The sequence below is a fragment of the Pygocentrus nattereri genome, chromosome 4 (genome assembly GCF_015220715.1).
Source record: "Pygocentrus nattereri isolate fPygNat1 chromosome 4, fPygNat1.pri, whole genome shotgun sequence".
NCBI lineage: Eukaryota > Metazoa > Chordata > Actinopteri > Characiformes > Serrasalmidae > Pygocentrus > Pygocentrus nattereri.
Window position 1 is genome coordinate 11,391,154 of NC_051214.1, and position 26,245 is coordinate 11,417,398.

The following is a 26,245-nucleotide window of genomic DNA, read 5'->3' on the forward strand; positions in this document are numbered from 1 at the left end:
TCAAATTAGTGTTACCTAAAACTAGCCACCATGTTCCTTTTCTCTCTCTTTAACCAGGTTCAATGACAATGACCCCAGTCGGCTCTGAACTCTTCCCCACAGGACTGCCACGGGTCTGCCACAGGTCCATCTACCCACCAAAAAGCCTGAACACAGAGCTGTTTTCTTTTTTTTTTTCTCTTACCACCTCAAAATAGGTGTAGTTTTGTTCTTCCCCACCCATTTTCAGGCTACAGCCAACTCTTGCTAAACTGTCTATTACTGAGTTTGTCAGCTCCGCAGACCTGTCTGGTGTCCAGTGTGATTTTTTTTTAAGTGTAGAAACCATAACTGTTGGTTTGTGCACAGTTAGTGTCGGCCATCCTCAACTCCTTCATCAGTGGTCAGTTTCTGACCACAGAGCTGCTCTGAGTCGTGTCTAGCAGAAACATTGATGTACCAAAAAAATTTTTAAATCCAGAAACACTACAGCGTCACACACACTGCCACGTCAGTGTCACTGCTGTGCTGAGAATGCTCCACCACCCAAATAACATCTGGTCAGCAGTGGTCCTGTGGTTAGAAATTGAGCAGTGGTGAATAGGGTAGAGGCCAGCTGACAAATGGTGCAATATCAGATCAGCTAGAGTCTGGTGTACACCTAGATAGTGGACCTATAACCTAAGTGGAGCTCATAAAGTGGACAGTGAGTGGAAGTACAGTAATAACGTGAATGGTCAGTATATATTAATGCATTTAAAAATCTTATGGCCAGCCGCCATCTGCATGGGCGTGAGACAGGTGTCCAAGACAGTGCCCAGAAAACTCCCCTGAGCACCGGCAATGACTAAAGCTAATGACGTTGTATATTTCAGGACTATGACTCATGTTTTCATTCTATCAATCTCTGTGAAAGAAATACAGCTTTTCTGATACTTGACCTCACCAGGAGGAAACTGGCAGCTGAATATAGATATAAGCACCACATTAACTCATAGTTTCTTCTGTCTTACAGAGGACTTTGCCTGTTTCCACTTCTCAGATGTCAGAAAAATTACTTTGACATCACAGTTTGCAAAAATCTTCAAGTATCGTACAGGGAGATTCACTCGAAAGACGCCCTGAATGTTCTGTAAAACTCTGGGTAGGACGAAGCAATCTTAACCAAACAGTATACAGAGTTTCGAACAAGCCCAGATGCCCCTCCATCGGAACGGTGAGGAAGGCGCTGGACAGCCGCCGTGATGGTTAACTTCTTTTTTGGGCAGTCATGGGCTGGAGGTTAGGGAACCAGCCTTGTGACCAGAAGGTCTCCGGTTCGATCCCCAGAGCCGACAGCACATGACTGAGGTGTCCTTGAGCAAGACACCTAACCCCCAAATGCTCCCCGGGCACTGCGGATTGGGCTGCCCACAGCTCCGGGTAATTGTGCTCAATGCCCCCGTCAGTGTGTGTGTGCTCACTAGAGTGGTGTTTCACTTCACGGATGGGTTACATGTGGAGGTGAAATTTCCCCATTGTGGGACTAATAAGGGTCACTTAATCACTTAACCACTTCTGTTTGCAACTTCCGGGTGCAGACCCCCAGTACCCCTTCATGTGTCTGGCAGAAAATTGAGATCACTTCCAGCATCGCATGCAATGCAATGTAATGCGATTATACATATATCAAGGTATATAGTGTCATTTTTTTGGGTCAGATTCATCCTAAAAGGAGTTACCACAGAATATCGATGGCCTCTTTTGATCGAATCTCCCTGCATTACATTCCTGCCAGCTCAAATTTCACATTGTTTCTACAATTAAATAAATCATGATTATAATTACATAACTAATTATATTAAAGCAACAAGCCATGGCTTATTGCTTTAATATAATGGCAGCCAACATAAAATATGATCAAATAAATTATTTTCTGGAAAATTGTGTAGGTTATTATTAATAATAATCAACATAAAGTATTCCACCAAGGAATGTAGTTGCTTTAGATTATGGTATTGTTAAGCAATTATGAACCACTGAATGAGAAGGTTTGGTTGCCCATCACTGTATATTGCGCTCATTTAATGAACTTTATTTTTTCAATATAAAAATAAATATACATCACATCATAGCACTGTTTAATACAAAAACATTAACTTTATAAGTACTCTTTGATTACCAAATTACCACCTAGCACTATTCCAGCAGCAGCCCTCTTCTCACACTGGGGCCAGAATCTCAAATGGCTCCCTGCTCCCTACATAGTGCACTACGTAGGAATTTAGGAATACTGGACATTGCAACACAACAGCACTTAAAATAGCTAAGAAATAGTCATTTGGGACTCGGAAACATCCACACACTATAAATGATGCACTATTTGGCTGTGAAGGCTGGAATTTCTGAAACTTTCATAACTAGCACACTATTTAGGGAGTACGGAGCCGTTTGAGATTCTGACCAACACGAACATTTGAAGGATGCAAGTCATTTAAGTGACATTTCAAGACTACGATTATGCTGTTTTTCAGTTAATTATACTGTGAGTACTTTAATTCAAGCCTGTGATGTTAATGCTGGAGTTGTTTAGCATGTTGGCCATCTTTTAGACTGTTCTAGTTAAGAACATACGTTGCCAGCCCCTCAGCTTAAACAAAAAACGTGTTCTTACATCGTCAGTGACTAGTCAACTAGTCATCCATACAAGGTTTGTTGCTGTATTTTTAGCCTCAGGCACTCAGCCCACTGAAGTGCACAAACTGTCTGATGTAAACTGCACGCTAACATCATCACAGAGAATTTAAGCTGGCTCTAGTCCTTGCACTGCCCGACTGGAAATGTTTGTATATCAAGCTAAATGTAAACAGCATGCATTTGCATCTATATTTACATAAAGCCTTTCAGGACAAAATACAGGCTGTTAATGTATCTAAGCCAGGAAACATTCACCTGTCATAGACCTGTCAAACAGTTCACAACCTCAAGGATGGATCAATTTTTTTTTTAGCTGGAAATATCTGGAAAAATCTGTGTGGAAGAGGCCTGAGTTGAAGGGGAACTCCAATTCTAAATTTTATATAACTTAAGGGTTAAGATGTAAACAAAGCCATTCAGAGTGGTTTGATGTGAAATGCTTCATTCCAGAGAAACGTACAGGGTCATACTTTCTCACAGTGGTGATGATAGGAACCAGACATCTGAAATCTTTAATGCCTATAAAAGCTTCCTCACAGGAAGTCATTACATGAAATAGTTATGAATACACAGCCTGATGTCAGAGTAGTTTTGTAAAGTTTTAGCCTAAAAACATTTTTTTTTTTAGAATCAGTTTATTTTAACCCATGGTTTATTTTAATTTCATGGTGAAGGGATATATAAAGGGTGTTCTGAGGCAAAACAGTTCCCAAAGAGATCTTATAATTCATACTTTACTATCACCAACATAATAAAAATACTGAGAAGACACAAGCAGTTTTACCGGTGGTTTTGGATAGTAAATGAAATGACTATTTGTTTTGTAGACATGGTGTTCCCTGGTTCCCATCACCATCACTCTAAAGAGTCTATAGGTTTCTCTACAAATGAAGCATTTCACATCAAACCACTCTGAATACCTGTTTATTCACTAGACAGCCAAAGGTATTCGCTTGTCTGCCTTCACATGCATATGAAATTGAGTGAGATCCCATTCTTAATCCATAGGGCTTAACATGATGTTGGTCCACCCTTCGTAGCTATAACAGCTTCAACTCTTCTGGGAAGGCTTTCCACAAGGGTTAGGAGTATGTTTACGGGAAATTTTGACCATTCTTCCAGAAACGCATTTGTGAGGTCAGACACTGATGTTGGACGAGAAGGCCTGGCTCACAGTCTCCGCTCTAATTCATCCCAAAGGTGTTCTATCGGGTTGAGGTCAGGACTCAAGACCAGTCAAGTTCTTCCACACCAAAATCGCTCATCCATGTCTTTATGGACTTTGCTTTGTGCACTGGTGCACACAGGAAGGGACCATCCCCAAACTGTTCCCACAAAGTTGGGAGCAAGGAATTGGTCAAAATCTCTTCGCATGCTGAAGCATTACGAGTTCCTTTCCCTGGAAATAATGGGCCGAGCTCCTGAGAGCGACCCATTCGTTCACGAATGTTTGTAGAAGCAGTTTGCAGGACTAGGTGCTTAGTTTTATATATCTGTGGCCATGGAAGAGATAGCAAAACCTGAATTCAATGGTTTGGATGGGTGAGTGAATACTTTTGGCAATATAGTGTATATGAAGGGTGTTCTAAGGCAAAATAGTCCCCAAAGAAATCTTCTAGATCATACTATTTTACCATCATTAACATATAACATTTTCTCACTGATGGTTTTGGATACTAAATAAAATGACTGCATGTGTTGTAGACATGGTGACCCTTGGTTCCTGTCATCGCCACTGTAAAGACACTTATTAGTTTCTCTACAAATGAAGCATTTCAAATCAAACCACTCTAAATGACTATTTCCATCTCAACCACCTAACTATACAGACATTTAGGAAAATCAGTGGAATTCCTCTTTCAATTATACCTCCCTGATGTGATTAGAATGGAAATTGGTTATTTTGATGCCTTTTCCATTCTAGGAGTGGCACAGCATGGCAGTGCCACATTGGGGAGTGGGGTTTAAGTGCCCTGCAAAAGTCTATTGTCCTCAGAATTTGGATCCATAACCTCCTGTTGCTGGCTCAGTAAAATGTAAAGTATAGCTGTCCTCCTTTTTGTATTTCACCCTCTTTCCAATAACAAGATAATAACCCTACATACAAATCTGCCTTCAACTGAAACTTTCTGCACTTTTGCCAGAACTTTTCTGGCTTTTTCAGTGAAAAATACACAATTATAACTTGTTTTTGCTATTACAAAATATAAAGTGCAACAATTAAGGGCAAAAATTCAAGTTTTATTCTGTTGTTATAACTTATAGGCAAAGCCAGGGCCTCATTAAACCAAACAAGCTGATCTGGAATCAGATGATGTGTTCACACTCTCTCTTATTCATCAGAGCACAGTTTAAAAACTGACCCCAGATCAGCTCTCCCAGTCTATATATATATATATATATATATATATATATATATTTTTTTTTTTTTTTTTTTTTTATTGGCCCCCAGAGGCTTCACAACTAGGCCCCAGGTGCAAAAAGGTAAAGGTAAATCTCCATAACAGAGAAGGAGATGAGAGGGGGGAAAAGAGAGAGAGAGCAAGAAGGAAAGAAAGGAGGGAAAGGATGGAGAAAGTGAAGTGTTTTCTGAAGGTGTGAGAAATGGCAAGGTGTCCACTCACCTCTTTGAGGATGCGCTCATTGAAGAACTGCTGCAGCTTCTCATTACAGTAGTTGATGCAGAACTGCTCAAAACTGTTGTGCTCAAAATACTCTGAGGAAAGAAAAAAAAACAAGAGTGAGACAGACAGAATGATAGAGAGGACAGAATAGAGAAAAGGGAGATGCAAGAAGAAAAAAGGAGAAGCAAAAGGAAGAGAGAAGAGAGAAAGGAGAGAGAGGGGGGATGAAAGGGAGATGAAAGAGAGATGAGAGAGGGAGAATGAAAGGAGGAGGAGAAGGAGAGCGGCGTGAGAGGCCGTGTGAGTGATTGAGAGCAGAGAGAAGCTCATGAATGCTAAGTGTGTCACACTGAGAGACTATTTCACCGCCTCACTTTCAGCCCCACAGAGAAAATGAACAGAGAGGCTACAAAGCAACCAGACGCACGCCGAGCATTTCCAAACTAAAACGCATTTGGTGTCTCGGACACTAACACACACACCCGAGCACACACACACCCACCCCATTGTCAAACACACTTGCAACCAAAGCAAAAGTTTTAACACCCGGTGATGTAATAAAGCAAAAAACTCCAACATAATAATTAAACATGACGATTAAAGGGAATGCATATGTATATCTAGTGTGTATGTGGTGTTTCACTGATTGTGGGACTAATAAGGGTCACTTAATTAATTAAAAATTTATATATATATATATATATATATATATATATATATATATATATATATATATATATATATATATATAAAAACCACACGTCTCCAAAACAACAAAACTTTACAGGAGAAGGAAAAACATACTTTACTGTTAATGTCAGTCAATGGAACCAGACGTCTTTCCAAATCATTTTGCGATGTTCCTTTTGGTCCATTTATCATGAAATTTACATACAATGTAATGAGCAAAAGGTTTTTTCAAATTATCTCAAAAACTGAGAAACGACAAAAATGGAGATACAAGTTTTCTTTCAACAGCAGTGATATATATATATATATATATATATATATATATATATATATATATATATATATATATATATATATATATATATATATATATATATATATATATATATATATATCGTCTCTGTTTTGGAAAATACCAGAACTTTTCTAAGCAGTACAGGCCTTGAAGTGAACCCTTTGAACCTTAAGCCACAAGGAGGCCAGTCTATAAACAGGTGTCTGGGCACCAACGATGCAACTCGCCCCTTTTAATGATTAGATACAGAACAGACCACTAGACCTTTTTTTAATGGGTTTGATATAACTGGGTCCAAATAATCTTCTCATCTCTGAAAAGTGCATAATAACATGGAACTCTGCACATTGTATTTGCATTTGGGTCCAGAGTCTAAAACCCAGGCTGAAGCACTTCACCTGTAATAAAAACTGACCCCAGCATCTGAAGTCTTCTTAGAAGCCTTGAGACAGAATACTTGCTAAACGTAAGACTTACAGATAAAGTAATTTGTGTAATAAATAGTCCGGCATGGGTAACTGGTGTCACTTCACGCCATGACACCAGTCAAACGATATGCTCTGTTGATTTACTAAGTGAAAATAAATGAACACATCTACAGAAAACACGGTCCCACTATTTCAAGTGTCTCTAATAACTGGGTAGTTACAATGGAATAAGATGTGCAATAACAACGTAACCAATGATTTAGTTGTAATTACACATCTGTATCAACATCAGTTTTGCCTCATGTAATTGCACAAGTGTATATCAATAGTTGTAACAGTCTTATTCTCTCTCGTGCATTACACAAGGGTAATAACAGTTACATTTATATTCAGACTGGAACAACAGTTTTTTTCAGAAGTCTTTTCTAGTAAAAGGAAGTAAGTAATAACGTATGTTAAGACATTATTTTCACTGCTTCTGCCAGCTTTACTAACATTTAGATGGCATTTCTGTTGATAGTGCTGTGAAACTGCAACCAGTTAACTTTAAACCATTCTGTAATGTGACAGAACAGCAGACGTCTCCTTATCCTAGCGTAACCTTTATGATGCTAATTATATGTTGCATTACCCCCAAAGCAGTGTCTATATTACCACTCCATTATTACACAGTAACTACATATCAGCTACACAGAAACTGCAGACTTATTTTGGAGTGTAACTTTTACACTACACTAAAGGAAAGTTCCTGTGTTGTTGTTATGAAGGTACAGTGTAACTACAGAATGGTATTCATTAATACGACATGATTAGGTTACCTTATTACAACACAGGTTACCTTATTACAACACAGGTTACCTTATTACAACACAGGTTACCTTATTACAACACAGTTACAGCAGCCTATGTAATAACACATGTATCAGACATTGATACATGTGGAATTACATAGCCTGTACTTCTGTAATCCATTTGTAACTGTCTAAATCATCAGTAGTTACATTGCTGTTACATATGTAACTGATGTGAAACTACAGTTATTAGAATCACAATATAAAGTAGGATCGAAAACAATACGGCATTTTCTGCAAAATTCTAGTGCACAATTTCTATTTATTTACTTTGTTGAATATATTTACATTTTAAATATATCGTAAAATGTTTTTTTAAAGACTCAGGATACACACATCAGAATAATCGGCAGGACTCACCCTCTCTAGCCAGAGTGGGTCTTTGTCATGACTACAGAAGAGGGTTGCAAAGCTAATCCTTTAGGGAGCTGAAACATGTGGAGCACATGCCACCAGCACACGGTGGTCGCTACAGTCACGCAGGAAGGAGCGGGCGATCAAAATTCAAATAAAAACATAAAAAATAAATAAGATTGTAAATATGTTGTGGATTGGTGGTGTGGATTGTTGATTGGTGCTGATTCTTTGAGAATGCTGTTGGTCACATAATGCATTTTTATTCAATGCCAAAATGAACTGAATGTCCATTCTTCATGATGCACATTGTCACAGTTTGCTTTGTGATAATGCCACTATACATTGGTGCACCAGTGGTAATCAGTGATCTGTATCAAAATACTTTATTAAAGTTACCCGGCACATATACTTTTTCAACTTTCCCACACACACACACACGCAACATGAGTAGCAGCTCTCTTACCGAAGCCGGCGATGTCCAGCACGCCGATGAAATTAGCTGAGGAATCGAAAGGAAAGCACTGGTTGACCCTTTTGACCACGTGATCAAAGAGGCGGCTATACACAGCCTTGGCCAGCGCATCCCGAGCGTTATTCGCCTGCTCCACTTTCAGAGGAACCCTGAGGGAGAGAGAAAGTATACTTTATTACATGCCTTATTAGTCACCGATATCAGATGGAAGTGCTCACTGTGTCTGAACAGTCAGCTGGTTTTTACACTTAATCATCACAAAATCACGCTCATTCCAAACGTCTTGCTGGCTTTACATCTTCTATAGGCAATGTAATATTACAGTAATATTACAGAAGGGAAATGATATCTGGTGTGCATTTTATTCACCACAAGGAAAGACCAATCATTGTGTCCAATCACTGGCCACTGGCCAATTACAGACTGTTTCCCATTCCCCATTTATTACTTGTCAGTTACTGACCCCAGCACTGCTGCTGACCAGGTGTCATTTGAGGCTAGAGTTCTGCACAGGTTTGATTGTTAATGCCTACTTTAATCACATAACATGACCACCTGTGTCCACAAAATCCGGTGTCGTTCCTGAGCCCACTTGCCTGTAAAACCTACTGTTGTTCTTGCCCACACCTACCCGCTTCAACCACCTCATGCCAGCCCGCCCTCTCCTAATTTGGGCTATGGTTCTCATTCACATCGGTCAGCATTTAGCTTTGGTGTTCCTCTCCACTGGCATACAGCATGCCCACACAACCACCACCACATGGTGGACCAGCCTCCAGACCCACCATACCTCTGTATACCCAGTCAGAAAAAGCATTTTTGGAAAACAGAAATAAACGTTTTGTGTACGTTTAGGCTATACAAAGCTGTGAAAATTGACACTGAGAGCCACTAAGGTACCATGTCCTACTATTGTCACTATGTAATACTAATCTAGACAGATCTAGTTACCATTTCTAAATCCCATTGCACCCCTCACCCCTACTGCTTAGCCCTTGCCCCTCCGTTTTGTGCATTCATGTCTAGGTGTGGGGTGTCTCGATTTATGTTGAGATAGAGGGGTAGGGTGAAGTGTTAGGGCTACATGGACCCCCAAACGAGGGGTCACTCCAGTTTTTCAGAGGCTCACACCAAACAGTGTCATGGGAAAAACCGGCGAGATGGCTGCAACAAGCAACCAAAGAAACCCCCAAATGTAGTTTCAGTGATAAAAAATTAAGATAACCAGTGTATTTTCTTAGTTTAACGTTGTTTCAGTGTGTCCTTTCATGGTCCTTTTATTCATAACAAGCATAAAAAAAATCAATATTTGTATGCTGATGTCTTGGGAGCTAGTTGGCTAAATTTTTCTCACAGCTATTCTCAGTCAGCTACTCGCCAGCTTCTTGTTCAAATGTTCCCATTCTACCTTAAATGATGCAGCAGTTATATTCAGGCCATTTAGGGTGGAACGGGAAAATTCTACCAAGAAGCTGGAAATAGCTGACTACAGCTTCATATCACAGAAGAATATGGAATGGGCAATAATAAATAATAATCACATCCCCCTTTTCAGAGGCATATGATGCCCTAAATTCAACTAAAGCCCAGGTTGATGAACTTTACCCTCCTCTGCCATCACTGCAGACTGGCAGGGTTGCCTACAGAGCAACACTACTAGCCTTTTAATGAAGTAATGCTCTTTATTTAAGGGTTTCATTTCATAGAGGAAGATTTCAACCACTACCCTTGTAACTGCAAGGGGCAAGGTGAAAAAATAAATGGGGAAAAATAAGAAATGAAATTTGGGCTAAATGTATCAGTATTAGCATCAATAGATACATGAGACATCAGCTGGGCTTCCAAGTGGTGCCACGCCAGAGATGCAACAGCCATCCAATCAAGGTCGGGAGTCCAACCAAGTATAATCAGCCTCATCCCCACTTGATGGGGATGGCCAGTGTAACAGAATTAGCAGTTAGCAATCTCATACAAGCATGCTGAGCAGTCCAGTGACACGGTGTAGGCAGCAGTTCAAATAAATATGGTGGATCTTCGTGTTTCTCTAGTCTTCAACCTCCCAGCTTGGTAGCATCATAGAAGGAGCCCTAGCTACTAAGAAAACGTCTGGAAACAACCATGTGAAAATGTTGGGCTAAATGTTGGTGGGAATGTAGACACAGTTGGGTGGGAACAAATATCAAAACCAATACAAACGCTGGTGAAGGCATGTGCTTGTTTTGCTTGTGTTATTGATGACAGATTAGCAGAATTTGGGGGTGGGTTTTAGAGGGATGCACCCATGTTTGGGGTGGATTTTGCCACAAGCCAGGACTAAGGTTTCACAAGTTCTCCCCAGATGTGTATTTTTGTTACAAGGTAACAAAAGGTTTACTGGGCAAAAGACACAAAAATTAACACGGTAATAAAATAAATAAATAAATAACTAGATACGAATGCATCCCTACACTCCAAGCCAAGCTTTACCTGCAGCTCCATTCATCAACACATTCACTCTGCAAACGTCTATTATTATTACCCATTTAGGACTAAACGAAAGAGAGAAGCAGAAACATCATCCAATAAAACTGCCAAAAGAGAGATAAAGTCCCTTGGCCCAAGTGTTCTCCACTCAGTAGATCCTCCTCGCCTATACACACACCCCACTGTCTAAGCTATAGATGTCATTCAGAAAGGGAAATAAAGACAGAGAGAGGGATAAACTGCACAAGAGAACAAAAGTGAGAGGAAAAGTCAGCGTCAGCGAGGTAGCAAGTAAATCTTGTAAACTGCCAAGCTGCAAAACTTCCAGTTCAGCTGGGGAGAAAAAAAAAAGACAAACGCCTATCATTCCCCCCCAAATGTAGTCAATCAGCTCAGTTTAGTCAATCAGCTCAAGTTTGATTTGCTTCTTTCCTACTTAAGCTAAGAGGCTAATGCAGCTAAAAAAGTAATGGAAGCTTGCAGCCATGTTAGCATCGTGTTAGCTGCCTAGATCATCAAGACTTGCCTGAGATTATGCTTCCTACACCTCGAAAAGACTTTGACATTGTGTGCCAAACTTATCTATAAAAAAGATAACAGACAAAATTCAGGATTCCAAATGGCTGCTACTGTTTTTAGCTATTTTAGCTGCAATTGAGCTACAAGGCTAGTTTGCAACTGAGCTTTAAGGCTAATCTAGCTACGAGAAACGAAAGCTAATGCACACAAGTTGTTTCCACATACAAGTAAGCCACATAAACTGCTTAACAATCTGAGGGGAGGCTCATGATTCAAGCGTGCAGTTTGTGAGCAGAAGCCTTGATTAGCTATATTAGTTTCTTAGCTTCAGTGGAAAACTACACTGACAAATAATGCTAGTATGGCAAATGAAATCATCTTAAATCTAATATTTCACCTCATTTTGAGATTGTTGATGGGATATTGTATTATTTCGCTTATTTTGAGACTTGTTTTAAAGGGCAATTTCACAGATTTTTCAAAATGCTGGCTTCTTGGCCATGGTGTTCGAGTGACGCTACATTGCAGCTATGATGTAGCGTGTGCCGGCCACGTGAGTGATGTACTGCTGCCTGAGTGACGCTGTATCGTAGCTATGAAGCTGCCTGGACTGGCTGCCTGTTCGCCACTATATCACAGCTACGGACTGCCTGGACTGGCCACTTGGGTGACTCTGCATAGCACTTATGAGGCTACCTCAACCGGTGGTGTTGTCAGCTGTGTAAGTAGGGCTATTCTGCAGCTACGAGGCAGCGTAAGTGATGCTACATCACAGCTCCGTGACTGGCTGCGGTGGCCCCTCTGTATTGTAGCTATGAGGCTATCTGGACTGGTGGTGTTTGGCTGCAGGACAATGCTACCTATATGCACCTAAGGACATTTCTGGCCTTTTAGTCTACCCCGGGGTGGCCTTCTGTGTGATTTTTTTATTATATTTTGATGAGGGTGCAATAGTGGTAAATCAGGAAAAAGGGCTATTCTTATGACTATTTAACATTAGACTGAACTGTTCTGCCATAAAATAGGATTTTAGACAAAAAGCTCACAAACTGAAAACTATCATGAACAATGGAGCAGCTTTTTACCCTCTCGCAGATTGTTGAGGGGGCATGGGAGTTTGCCCATCCAGTCTACAAGTGTTTCATGGACTTGGAGAGGGCATACGGCTGTGTTCCCCGCAATATCTTGTGGGAGGTCCTCTGGGAGTATGGGGTGCCAGAGCTACTACTCCATCATTCAATCTCTGTACTCCTGGAGTGAGGGTTGCATTTGTATACTCGCCGTTATGTCAAGCTCATTCAGTGTCAGTGTTGGACTCTGCCAAGGTCGTGCTTTGTCTCCACTTCTGTTTGTAATATTCATGGACGGGGTGTCAAGGAGTAGTCTAGGCTTTTTGCAGATGATGATGTCCTTTTATTCTTTTCACATAGATGCCTCCAGCACTCACTGGAGTTACTTGCTATGAGCTTTCTTCGCATGGTGGGAGGCTACACTCTACTGGATAGTATAAGGACTCCAGTCAACTCAGCCAGGTAAGGTGGTTTGGGCGTCTGATCAGGATGCCCCCTTGACACCTCCCAGTGGGGTTTTACCAGGTACAATCAACTGAGAAGAGACTCTGGGTTTGTCCTAGGAACCACCAGTGGAATTATATCTCCAAGTTGGCCTGGGAGCGGCTTAGAATCCGTCAGAATGAGCTGGAGTATGTTGCAGGGGACAGGGTTGTCTGGGATACTCTACACTCCCTATCTGGACTAAGTGATTAATGATGATGATGATGATTGAGTTCTACACGGAATCATCTGCATTCTCAAAAGGGTTCTTTGCCTGGTGAAACACACCAGGAGACTGAAAAATAGTTCTATGTAGCATGAAAAAGGGTTCTTCATAACCCTTAAGTAGAACCCTTTTTGGTGCTAAATAGAGCCATTTTCAAAAAGGTTCTATTACAACCATATCCAACACATTTTCCTTCAATGTAAAGAACCATTTCACATGCAAAAAATCATTTAAGCATGAAATTATTCTATAAAGAACTCCAGGTTCTGAATAGAACCATTGCCTTTACTAAAGAACCATTGAGGAAGCATCTTTAAGTGCGTATGTTTCATATTTCTGAGAAATATGGCTAAACAAACTGACAGCTTCATGTGTTGCAAAAAGATTGTCAGCAGTGCTATACACATTTACTGATGTCGTCCAATAAAACAGACCACAGTTTACGAGTAAACATGCGATACCCTGTTTGCCACTGCAACGGTATAATGACCCAGCCCTCCTGGAGGCAACGTGTTTCTCTCTCTCTCTCTTTCTCTCTCTCTCTCAGCAAGGCCCCAAGCAAGGTAGACCAGGCTTTCCCCTTACGTAACACTCAGAAATAGAGTGCTTAAGGCAGGCTCAATCCTCCGCTGCCCTTCAGCCACCCTGCTGAATTAATACAGTTAGTTTACAAAGCAGCCAGTGGAAAGTCAGCATTCTCTCTGCGAGCGTGACAGAACGCCTGTCTGTCTGACAAATGAGAGAGAGGCTCTCACTCTAAACATCTATTCATCTCTCTCTCACTCGAAGTATCTCTCACAAACACACACACGCACACACACACACACGCATGCAACAGAGGCCCAGCCACCCACACACGCACACACCTCATTACTCTCTCCTCTATAAATGAAGAGATAAAACCTTGACAGCAGAAGGAAAAGAAAGAGGAAGAGAAAACGCAGTGGCCAGTGTGGAAGAGATGATAATGGGGAGAAAAGTGGTTCAGTGAAGAGAGAGAGAGAGAGAATCCCAGAAGCTAAAAACAACAGAAAACTGTTAAGAGCTAGGCCAGGGGGCCAGGGGGAGGGAGGGAGGGGAGGAGTCTGGCCAGGGGGAGGGAGGGAGGGGAGGAGTCCAGTCAGAGAGAAAGAAGGAGTCCAGTAAGACGGAGGGAAGGAGTCCAGTCAGAGGGAGAGGAGGGTTGCCTATAAGTCATACTGTGATTCATATCTCTGAGTGACCAGAGCTGTCCCCTCTGACCTCTCACTGTCTCCTGTACTCCCCTCTGACCTCTACTGTCTCCCCCCATTAAGATGTAGAAAAGACAACAGACTGTAAAATGACCACTAATGAGATAAAATATCATCCGTTCCAGTAGATTCATTTCTTTGTTTTGCAAATGTTCATGTGTTCAGGTCTTGCATGTGGTCCTCTTTTCTTTATATCTTCAAACTCCAGGTTTGAAAACTCCAGTTTTCCACTGATTTTAACCCTTCTTTAGGTAAGTGGCTTATCTTACATCTAATCTCCTCAGAAATACCTCCTACAAATATTAATTACTCATATTGAATGGCCTTTTTGCCTGGACATTAAATACATGAAGGTTGGTCTCTGACTTCTGCACAACACGTATTCATTACTATAATATAATCACTACATAATACCTGCAATTAGAAGAACAGTGAGAGAATTTCACAACTAGCATGAACAAAACAAGGCACACATTCCACATGGTACGCTTTGCTCCACCGTCCTTTTCTGTCCTGTCATGGCGCAGATAGCATTTGCAAAAATGTCAGCAAACACATTGGGATGGTTTCTGCGAGGCAGGCTTCCATCCCAGCTGACAAATGCCATTCAGTGACACTTTGATGTTTACAACAGATTTTGATGACATTTTGATGCGATTATTAATCTCAAAAGGTGACGAAAACCTTGATTAGAGCAGCTTTTGGCAATTTACAGTGACTGTGTCTGATCGGCCTTTGTGAAGACTCTAGTTAAAGTGGCTGAAGGCTGTTAAACGGGAAGATTCCTCACATTAGCACATCAGTGGCACCCAGACGCTTCAATTAGCATCAGCGCCGCTTAATGGAAGAAGAGGATTTGCTTCTACCTGCTCCGGGTGTGTGTGTGTGTGTGTTTGTGCACGTATACATGTGTGTTGAGCGAGTCTCACTTGATGACTGTGCCTTTAGCGCCCCCTGCTGTTGTCAGCATGACTCTGGTGGTGAGGCTGACTCTCAGATCTTCTTCATCCAAACCCAGGAGCTCGGCGCAGTGCTCCAGAGCCTGACTCGACTGCTTCTTCAAGATACAGCCACCTGGGGACACATTCACAGACAAAAAGAACTGTTGAAAACGCAAAGCTGAGCCAAACAGACTAGTTCAGGGGTTCTTCACCTTGATCTAGATACAGTGTGACCCTTTTTTGGAGTTAAAAATAATTCACAACCCCTCTTCTCCGAACCGAAAAAGCTGAATTGAAGCTGGCTAATGAGATTTTAGTCAGAAATGGAGAACAGCAGTAGTAGGTGTTGGGGGTGTTGGGGGGGGGGGGGTTATTTTTCAGTTTTTGACGTGATTTGAAAGTACCTGTTGCCCTTTACATTGTATGTACATGTCATGATGAAAGGGGCAAAAGAAACAGCCCAAAATGACCAGGAAAAACATCTGGTTCCACTGACATACATTAAAATAAAGCATGTTTTTTCCTTCTGCTGTAAAGTTATCATTTTGGAGATACAAGGTGTTTTTCCGACAGCAGTAACATGCAATTAAACAGAGTTCAGATCTTAACATCACTGAATGTGTGTTTGGGATTGCTTGGATCATATAAAGCAGAAAATGCAACCAACTTCTAAGACTGAACTTTGGAGGCGTGGAAAAATATCCCTGCAGGTTTCTTTGAAGACCTGAGAAAGTCTCCTGAAATGGAAGAAAATGGAAGCTGCTGGAAAAAAAAAACACTAAAATATTTTAATTGAATCTAAAAAGGAATCTATACAGATGCTTGGAGTGTGGTTTATGATATTTAAACCTACATGATGTAACTTGTTCTTGAATAAGTCACATACCAACTTCACCTTAGATGAGCTTTGAGTACAACTACCTCCCCTAAAACAGTATCTCTTCAGGCGTATGTGTCCTGCAGACTCCCTGGGTGATGTATGGCTGAGATCAGGCCTCCTACAGAGAGCTATTTCAGAGCTAAACTGGTTTCATTGGTCCTGAAATCACCCCCTCCATCTCTGCCTGCAGCGCACCACAATAAACTCTCTCTCGCTCACTCTCTCACTCTCTCTCACTCCTCCTACTGCCTCTCTCGTCCTGGGCTTCGCCTTGTTCACTGTCAATACTGCAATCACACCACACCCGGCGCGTTTATGGCCAACGCGCTCGACTGAGAGAAACCACAGGGAGCAGCTGTCTCCTCTGCTGTGACCAGAGAGGACCAGTGGGCTCTCCACATCTTTTTAAAAACAAAATTCCAAAACCATCCCATGATTCCTCAGGCTCATTAAAAATATCCATGACCATTTCTCATGACTTTAATAACTTCAAAGCAGAGTCTGATGCATGATTTTAACACCATATGCATGTAATTCACTCACATGATCTTTGAAAACACTGGCATATACAGTCATATACATAAGTCTGAATAGCTCTGGTCATATGACAGGTTTCATTCATTCAACTTAAACTGGCATTTTCTGCATATTTAACCTTCTACTGCACAACGTTGCCTCAGGGCAACTCATTTTCCTCACTTTACAACACACATATTTAAAGATGATAGGATCAACAATGAAGGGAAGAGCTTGAGTAAGCCAATACAAAGCATGTGCTTGGTCATACTCTCTCTTAGTGGGCACTTTTAAACAACTTTTTAAACAGTGAGTGTAATTTTTTTGTTATGAGATTTTGCAGAAAGACTGAAATGGATTTAGCCAATAACAAGCCAGGTCTCACCACGCTCTATCATTTCTTCCCATTGTTGCATAGTGTTGCCTCAAGACAACATACTCCAAAAGGACCCCCGCACACATTATTATTTTTAGTTTTTCATATTATTATTATTTATTTATTTATTTTTTTGATGTTTTTGAATTTAATAATCGGGTCTGAAAAATGAATCAAGGACCATTTTATGCAAGAAAAGTGAATTTAAGTTTTTTTTTATTACGCATTAAACAAGTTAAAAGGGCAATTTCTACTTCTTTCCTGAGTTTAAGATATTGGGGAAAAATAAAACAAAATGTAAAACATGCCATAGCTTTTGCACACACCATTTTATTTTTCATTTCCCGCCCCCTAGATCCACCCATTCTCCTAGAACGGACATCTATTCCTTGCACTTGTGATCTCTAACGCTGACAGCTTTCGAGGAGGACATGGAAACTGTTCCACTGAAAGCGGCTGCAGCAGCAACTTTAAAGCAAAACTGCCTCCAGTGTAACATTAGCAGGGGTGAAATGTTAACACAGTTTTTGACAAAGTTTATTCCTTCATTCCTACTAATCAACCAAACCATTTTACATCTGCCCATCGTCGGCTGGGTTACACTACACGACTTTAAAAGTCTTAACAGATCATAAAAAGACTAGGTTTTGCAGATTTTTTGGGCTACTGAAATATTGGGGACCACACTAAACAATTAGGGATCAGACACTACTCAACTTTTAAGCTGCTGCTGAACCGAACAGAACTCACGAGAAGTCGTGCGAACTCTCGCAAATAAATTCTCGCGAACTCTTGTTACTAGGAGACCCAAAGAACCAAACACTGAGCTGCAAGGATGTTACTGTTGTTGTTTAAGTGGAAGGAACAACTGTTTAAATCTCACTGATTAAATAATGCAGGACTTTTGAAAACTGGTGTAATGAACTAACCAAGTTCATTTTCATTACTACTCCTAGGCAGTTTAAACCCACAAACCTGCATAAACAGCTCAGGCCTGTTCTTAAAGGGCTTTATGTAGTCAGTTAAGCTACATTATATCAAATGGCTACACAACACTAATTATATTAGACTAATTAAAGAGAGGCTAATGAGGTTAACTGTCATTTAACAATTTATTTGATTAACTATTATATAAGCCCAGCTATTTGATGGGCTTCAGTCGGCCATGTGTTTGCGGTACAGGATGAGCGGGTGAGCGTTTTCTTGTTGGCGCCGGAGCCGGAGCAGGGGTTACAGATGGATGCTCTTCAATAGCACCACAATGCAAATTAAAATGCAGCAGTTTTAAAAATGAAACACAAACTGCTACATCGGCAACATTACACAGTTACCAGTATTGCTTTATGCACAGAGGACTCAGAGCAATAATCAATTTGATGCTGTGCGTGAGCGTATCTGTGCAGGCTGAGGCCCGAGTTGAGAGTGTTATTAAAGTGATTGATCACACTGAAGTTTGGGAAAGAAGATGCACACACAAACACAAACACACGCACAAACACACACACACGCACAACAGGCAAAGACACACACAAGCACCAATGTACACACAACCATTTTATATGATGTAAGGATATGGGCTCATACATGTCCAACTAACTTACAACCAAGTATCAAATCAATTCCCTTCTTTTCACCTTGGGATGAACCTGCAGGAAATAAAAGTGTGGAGGTATTGTTTCCCTTGACTCCTGATCTCCTCCTACATGGCGTGTGTGTGAGGGTGGAATACATGGACAGGCCGCTGATTGGCTAGAGCTGCTAAAGGAAACATCAACAACACACAAGAAAACCTTTCTGCTATATGTAGAAACACACAGAGAGAGAGAGAGAGAGAGAGAGAGAGAGAGAAATGAGGGAGAGTAAGAGAGAGAGAGAGAGAGAGAGAGAGAGAAGTAAGGCAGAAAGGGAGTGGGGGAGAGAAAAGTGAAGGAGAGAGGGGAGAGAAGAGAGAGAGAGAAGTAAGGGAGAATTGAGAGTAGTGAGCAATAGAGAAAGTCAGGAAAAGGGCGAGTAAGGGAGAGAGAGGTGAGGGGAGAGAGAGATAAATGAAGGAGAGAGAGTGAAAGAAACAGAAAGAGAAAGAGGTGAGGGAGAAAGAGCGGGGGAGAGAAAGTCAGAGTGAAATAGAAAGCTGAATGAGAGAGGGAGAAAGAGAGAGAAAAGTGAGACAGAAGTGAGGAAGAGAGTCTCAGGGAAAGGGCGAGTGAGAGACAGAGATAGAGGTGAGGGAGATGGGCAGAAATGAGAGAGAGGCAAGACAAGTGAGGGAGATAGAGAGAAACAGAGAGAGAGAGAGATAAATGAGGGAAAGTGCGAGAAACAGCGAGAAAGAAAGAAAGAAAGAAAGAGGGAGATGCAGCGAATGACCCTGGCTCCCTCTTCTCAAACACTGTGAGCATATCTATCCTCTTCTATCAGCTACTGAGCCCCAGAGAACCATCATCCCCCTCACACGCGCACACACGCGCACACAGAAACACACACTCTCTCACAGCAGGTAGTGATTTCCCAGCGCTCACTCCACAGGAGCCCAGACTAACAAAAGAAACAGAGGAACGAAACTCCAGCAGTCAAATCTACATCCCTGAAGCAGCTACGACTCCAGCATCACGATTCACACACACTGCTACCTGAACATCTCATAACCCACACCTACACATCTGTGACTCTGAGGGCCACACAGCTCACGCTCATTACATTTAAAGAGTAATTATGAAGACAGAAATTACTTCTGTACTACTTAGCCAACACCACGGGAATGAGTGGATCTGTGTTAGCTTCATACAGGTAAATGCACACTACTGTTCAAAAGCTTTTAATAATATGAAGCCATTCTGCAGATATTCTGATACAGATTCATGTGGAAAATTATTGTAATAGGATACCAGTACCCCACACCTGGGTTTCAAACAATATAAAAATATGAAGCTATAAAAATATGAAATCATAAATGTGTCTAGAATGATGAACAGAGCAATAGATGGTGAGAGTTACACTAATAGAACATGAACCGCCTTATATCCTGACACAGCACCCTCATTCTGTTTCTTTTGAGCCATGGTGAACTTTCTCCTGGGCTTTGCAATGTCATCTTGATGTGTAACCCAACTGCACTTTAGCCTCAGATCATGGACTGATGATTGGACATCCTCCTTCAGGATTTTCTACTACAGAGCAGAATTCATGGTTATCCAGAGCCTGAAGCAGCAAGAAATGCCCAAAACATCACACTACCACCACCATGCTTCACTGTTGATGATGATCCTTAAGTGGAAAGCTGTGTTAGCTTTCCCAGAGATGTAAGGGGCTCCTGTCTTTCAAAAAACTACTTATTCCAAAAGGTTTAGGGATAAATATATTAGTATATATTCTTTTTACAAACGTGAGCTTCTTGTTGGTCCCAATCTACTTTAAAGGGACACTCCAATCACAATGAAAAATTTAACTGTTCCATCAATTGTTGTAAACATGCTTACTTGCGTCCTAAACCAGCAGACTCTACAGTGAAATTTTCCAATTCAAGTTTAAGGAAAACCCCTTCTGATGATGCATATTGAAGGTGGGAGACACTTATGCTGAATTAAAAGATACAATACAATCTTGGCTGTATTTATTCGCCCATAGGTCAGTGGCTAGGCTAGCAGTCAGGATTTGCTGACACCACAGGGGTTCCCCATGGTTGTATAATGTATTTGTGTAAAGCATGCTGGGTATTATAGTGAGAGAACACTGATGAACAAAAACAATAAAAAAAATTCTGAATTCTGTCAAAACAATGAGGCTGAGGGATTTAAAGCCGAGCAGAACACTACAAAACAGAACAAACAACATAAACTCCAGGTTTAGGCCAAATTGCCCATTTAAATACTGAATAAACTAAAATGCCCTTTGGTATTTAGTTTATAATACTGAAATCTACACTGTATACATTATGACTGTGTAAAGTAAGACAATTTATAGAGTTACTATGGAGAGCTGTGGAGCAATAAGCGTTTATCTTCAAAACTCAAAGCTTCATGTGAGAAGTTCAAAGACCTTCTACCAGCAGGGGTTCCTGAACTAATTAAGCTTCCAGCAGCGTTGAGCAAAACACTCTGAAAAGTAGTGAGGGCTGAATACTGAGTACAGTGTCCTAAATTACAATGCATAAAATCATCTATATTAAGAATGCTTTTAGGCACAGGGCAAAAACTTTAATTTGCTTATTATTTAAAAAAGTTCCAAACCTTTTTCCTTCTCTCTCACTACCTGCTGCTCCTTCAATCCCGCAAGCACAAGCCCAGTGCAACACTGGTATTAAACTTGCAAACATGTACACTACAGAATAGATCACTAGTTTGATCATCCCTCAAAAGAGCTCAGTAACACTGAGATTATTAACTGATCCTCACATTGATTTATCGGTCTACTCAGTCTTCAGTAGAAATCGTTACTTGAGGTCCTCTTAGGAATTTGTCATGTTGTGCACTGACTAAATAGTTAATAAACAAACATCAGCAGTGTTTCTTTTAATGGTTACACGTTTCTTTCATTTAGCGGGCAAATATAATAAAGCATACTTTATACAAAGTAACTAAATATGGCCTTCACAAAATGTACTTTGGACTGAATACAGACTTATATTTTCTATATACATATTCCATTGCATGCCAACTCTGACTTCCAAGCTCATCAGCGCACTATCCAAAACAGCTGTAGTTTTCCTTTACTTTGTCATAATTACATATTAGACTTCATTAACTGGCTTTTTAAAATTAAAAAGTGTGAGTCAACATTATTGGCACCATTATGATGAAGAACTGACACAGCAAGAATGTTGCTAAACAACAAGGACCTTTTTGTTCCTCTTCACCAAGGGTGCCAGTCACAGCAGGGTTCAGGCACCAAGACCGCCGCAGGAGCCAGTGAACCAAAGCCTCTTTTCCATACTGCATCAGTCGCTGGCCGTTATAGCGCACTATTAAACAGACCTTTCAACTCTACAGCCTGCGAGCAATTTAGAGTGATTAGATCTTGTTTTCCAACAAGCGCCAGAAGCCCTCTACTGCTCTGCGGTCCAACACGTTGACACTTTATTTACTCCCAGAAGACGTGTTTACATCAGTAGATGAAACAGTCACTCCTGCTGTTTCTGCAGTTAAACCCTGAAAGTAATTAGACTTCCAACTCATCAGCTCATTGTGTCAAACAGCTGTAGTTTTGTCATCATTACATGCGAGATCTCGTTAGCTGGGTAAGGCTTTTTAAGTGACAGTCTACAGTGCAAGCTAAATACTAATAGGAACAAATGTCTGAGGAAAAACAAAAACAATGATAAAGAAAAAAAAGATATACAATGACACAGATTAACGCTGTTCTTCCTCATTTGTCACGCTAAATGGTTTTAGATTCTCATACAAAATGTAATACAACACAATGAGAACGTAAGGAAACAACTGCCTCCTAAACATAACTGATTGTGCCAGCTTTGGAAGCAACAACTGCATCCAAGCACTTCCTATAACCGAAGATCAGGCTTTGATATCGCTGTGGAGGAATTTTGGACCATCATTCTTTTCAGAACTGCTTTGATTCAACCACATCAGAGGGTTTTGGAGCATGAACTACCTTGCTGGTGGACTTGCTCTTGTGCTATGGATCGTATCTCGCTGCATAACGTAACTGCACTTTAGCCTCAGAATACTGGCTTGATGATTCAAAATTCACCTGCAGGATTTTCTGGTACAGAGCAGAACTCATGGTTGTCAAGGCCCCAAAACATCACACTACCACCACCATGCTTCATTGTTGAGATGATAAACTTCATGTTCAATGCCGTGGTAGCTTTACAACAGATGTAACGGGTCACCTCTCTCACTTCTGGGACAACTCACCACTGTTCCAAGTTCTCTCCATTCGGAGATACTGGCTCCCTGTTGTTCCCTGGAGTTCCTTGGTCAAAGATCTTCCATAGGGATCTATGTTCCATGTTGGGATCTGGTGACTGCAAAGGCCATAGCATATGACCTACATCAATTATAAACTCATTTAACTATTCAGTGACCCCTTATGGCCTGCAGATGGTGGCTGACCCCTCCTAACGTTGTACTTGCAGTGAACCGTCCCTCTAAGGAGACAACTGGACCTAAACCAAGCCAACAAAGAGCTTAACAAAGCCACTGAACACTCTCATTGTAGAGGTCAAGCTTATAGGCCTGTACCCTTATCCTGGTGCGGAAAACATGGCAAAGCATGACTCATCAGATCAGCTCACTGTTTTCCCCACATCTCTGAAGATCAGTGCTGATAGTTTCTGCACCACTTGTGTCTAAAATGTGCTTTCATCTTTGCAATGAGGGGGTTATGCACTGCTGTTTGACCTGACAAAGGAACAGACCCCAAATGATTTCAGCAGACCTGACAGCCAACCTAACCACTAGACAGGCATTAGGTTTTTACCTGAAGTGCTGCCAGCCTCCTCAAAGTCAATGTTGCCTAGGTGAAGAACTCCAGCCACCACCCTGAACAGGTCCAGCTTCTCTGCATCATCCAGCCCGATCTTCTTCATGGCCACCACCATGCGGGTGAAGTCCCCCTGATCATCCAGCAGGGGATCCTTCAGCGGGCCTGCTTTTAGGTGCTACACACAAAGCACAGGGTGAGGATGAAAGGTGGAGTTATTTTACCTTTTTTTTTTTATCAATACAAGAGTGGCGAAAGCAAACTTGCCACCACCAGGCAGAGGAGGCAAATATCAAGGCATGTGTGCACACGCCAAAATCTACTGCAAACAGCACAGCAGCGTCAGAGGAGCTAGAAAGAGGACCTGCAGTCCAAAAGAGCACAATGAGTAACTGCGTTATTTGTCATTTGTAGATTTCTGACATTTTATAGTAGCGAGGTGTCCTTCAGAGCACGCTGTAATGAAGGTCACAGCACACTGGCGTTCTCCGGCACTGCAGCAGGACAAACATCTAAACAGCTCTCAGCAGCACTCATTATCGCTCATCACGCACCCATTACACCTCCATTAGTCTTCTGTGCACCACCATAAGGGGAGGGCACTCTTATGTGACCAATAATTTTATCTATTATCAATTGACCTATGCCTGAAATGTTCATGTAGTACCAGTCGAAAGCATGGATCTGCATAATTCTATCACTGAGATGTAAACAAAGACATTCAGAATGGTGTGATGGGAAATCATCATCGTAGAGAAACTTGTGTTTCTAAACAAGCTTTTAGAAAGAATATTAGCTCGCATTCAGATTTATTTCTTTAATAAAGGTGTTATTAATCACAATGTAGCACTGATATTCCTTGTATGTGGAAAGCTCACAGCCAACAACACACATCATGGAAGAAAATAAATAAATAAAGAAAGAAATTCGCAAAACTGCATGCAATAGAATTTTCAACAGTTTTGCAACAAAACCTTTCATATATTTAACAAGTAAATATTATATAATTTTTCACTCTTTAGTGTGTCCAATCCTTATTACTTCCACTCTTTCATTTGTGTAAACTTGCTTTCAGTTTTGCTTTCACTACAAAACTGAGCCTTTGGCATTCATGCCAATAATCAGAGGATACTTCAGTATATTTGAGAGACCATATGTATCAAAATGAGCCATCATCAGCTGCTGCAGGCCTCTGGTTTATCCACTCTGAGCTTTGGGCAACCCTTTACACCCCAGCAGGGGCTGGAGATCACACTTAATAGGATACGAGTGGCTTAAATTGAGCCGCTGAATTTGTGTCATGGATTTTTGCAGGGTTCCCCTGGAGCCGGCAGCCGTAGGAGTGCCAGAGTGCTGTGACTTTCTGAGCCAGAGGTCTGGACAAACAGAGAAATTTCTGACACAATCATTCACTGTGAACCCTCCTTACCCCATTCCGTCCCACAGGAGAGAGAAGTGAAATAAATGAAGGAAACCAGAGACGCTAGCTTTGTTCAGCATGCACCTAAAGCCACTGCAATCAGCACGAGGGGCCTTTCCCTTTCCACCCAAGCAAGGTCGAATAAACATCGAGCGCCGTAGCTTAATGACCGGCACTGTCCCAAATTGCTCGCCTTACCGCAATTCCCTAGGTGACAAGACAAAAGAGTCAGACGCACTATTGCGTGAGAACTCATGACACAAGGTTTTTAACGAAACGCCTCATAAAGTCGAGCGCGTTCGTCACATCTCGGAACACGTAAGGGTGAAAAGGACAAAGAGTCTTTTAAGCGGATTGGGACAGGGCTGATCACTGAATGCGTGAACGTGTGCTCCATCAGAGCCAGGTCAGGTGCTGAAGAGGAGAGAGAGAGAGGAGACGAATCAAAACCACCCCCCCCCCCCAAATTGTGTTCCTATAATCACCTTCACGTCCTGCGATACACAAAGAAGAAGCAACACAAAAAGACATTCATCTGAGATTAACACAGCAAGCAGATGGCACCAAATTATTAGTGTGTGAGTACAAAGGAGGGAGCCCCCTTGATTACAGCATAAACAAAGCCATGCACAAGTCATAAATAATTCAATACGTGAAATTATTACTGCCCAGGCGCCACTGGTGTTATTTATGAACCCCTGCCCTTCTGCTAAATAAAGAAATGAATATGTATATAATTAACAGCAATAATTCACAATAGTTCCTCCTGCAATGCCATCAATACACGAGTTTGATCAAAACAATTAGTTGCGATTAATCGCAATCCTTTGCACACTCCATCATGTTTAATCATATTCGTTGAAAAGTGCAGGGTGAGTCAAAAGTCACAGGACAGGTTTTATTTTATTTTATTTTTTATTTTATTATCCACTTTTATCTCTGGGGTCATCTCAAACAAATTGTGTATGCTGAGAAAATCTGCAACAAACACCACCTTCAGCACAGCATCGTGGAGGCTTGTGACAGCATAAAAAATAAAATAAAATACAACCCCAATTCCAATGAAGTTTGGATGTTGTGTAAAACATAAATAAAAACAGAATAAGATGATTTGCAAATCCTTTTCAACCTATATTCAACTGAATACACTACAAAGACAAGATATTTAATGTTCAAACGGATAAACTTTGTTTTTTGCAAATATTCACTCATTTTGAATTTGATGCCTGCAACACGTTCCAAAGAAGTTGGGACAGAGGCGTGTTTACCACTGTGTTACATCACCTTTCCTTTTAACAACACTCAG

General features: G+C 41.2%; 1 protein-coding gene across 2 annotated transcripts in view; it reads right to left on the reverse strand.

Moving 5' to 3' along the window:
* Positions 1-26,245, reverse strand: part of myo6a (myosin VIa) — a 177,766-nt gene that overhangs the window by 81,061 nt on the left and 70,460 nt on the right. For both annotated transcript variants that reach the window (XM_017697703.2, XM_037538156.1), the window contains exons 11-14: positions 23,517-23,697; positions 15,295-15,439; positions 8,364-8,521; positions 5,280-5,371 (exon numbers count right to left, since the gene is read on the reverse strand). In XM_017697703.2, the coding sequence (XP_017553192.2) occupies positions 5,280-5,371; positions 8,364-8,521; positions 15,295-15,439; positions 23,517-23,697 (576 nt within the window). The remainder of the gene's footprint in view (positions 1-5,279; positions 5,372-8,363; positions 8,522-15,294; positions 15,440-23,516; positions 23,698-26,245) is intronic.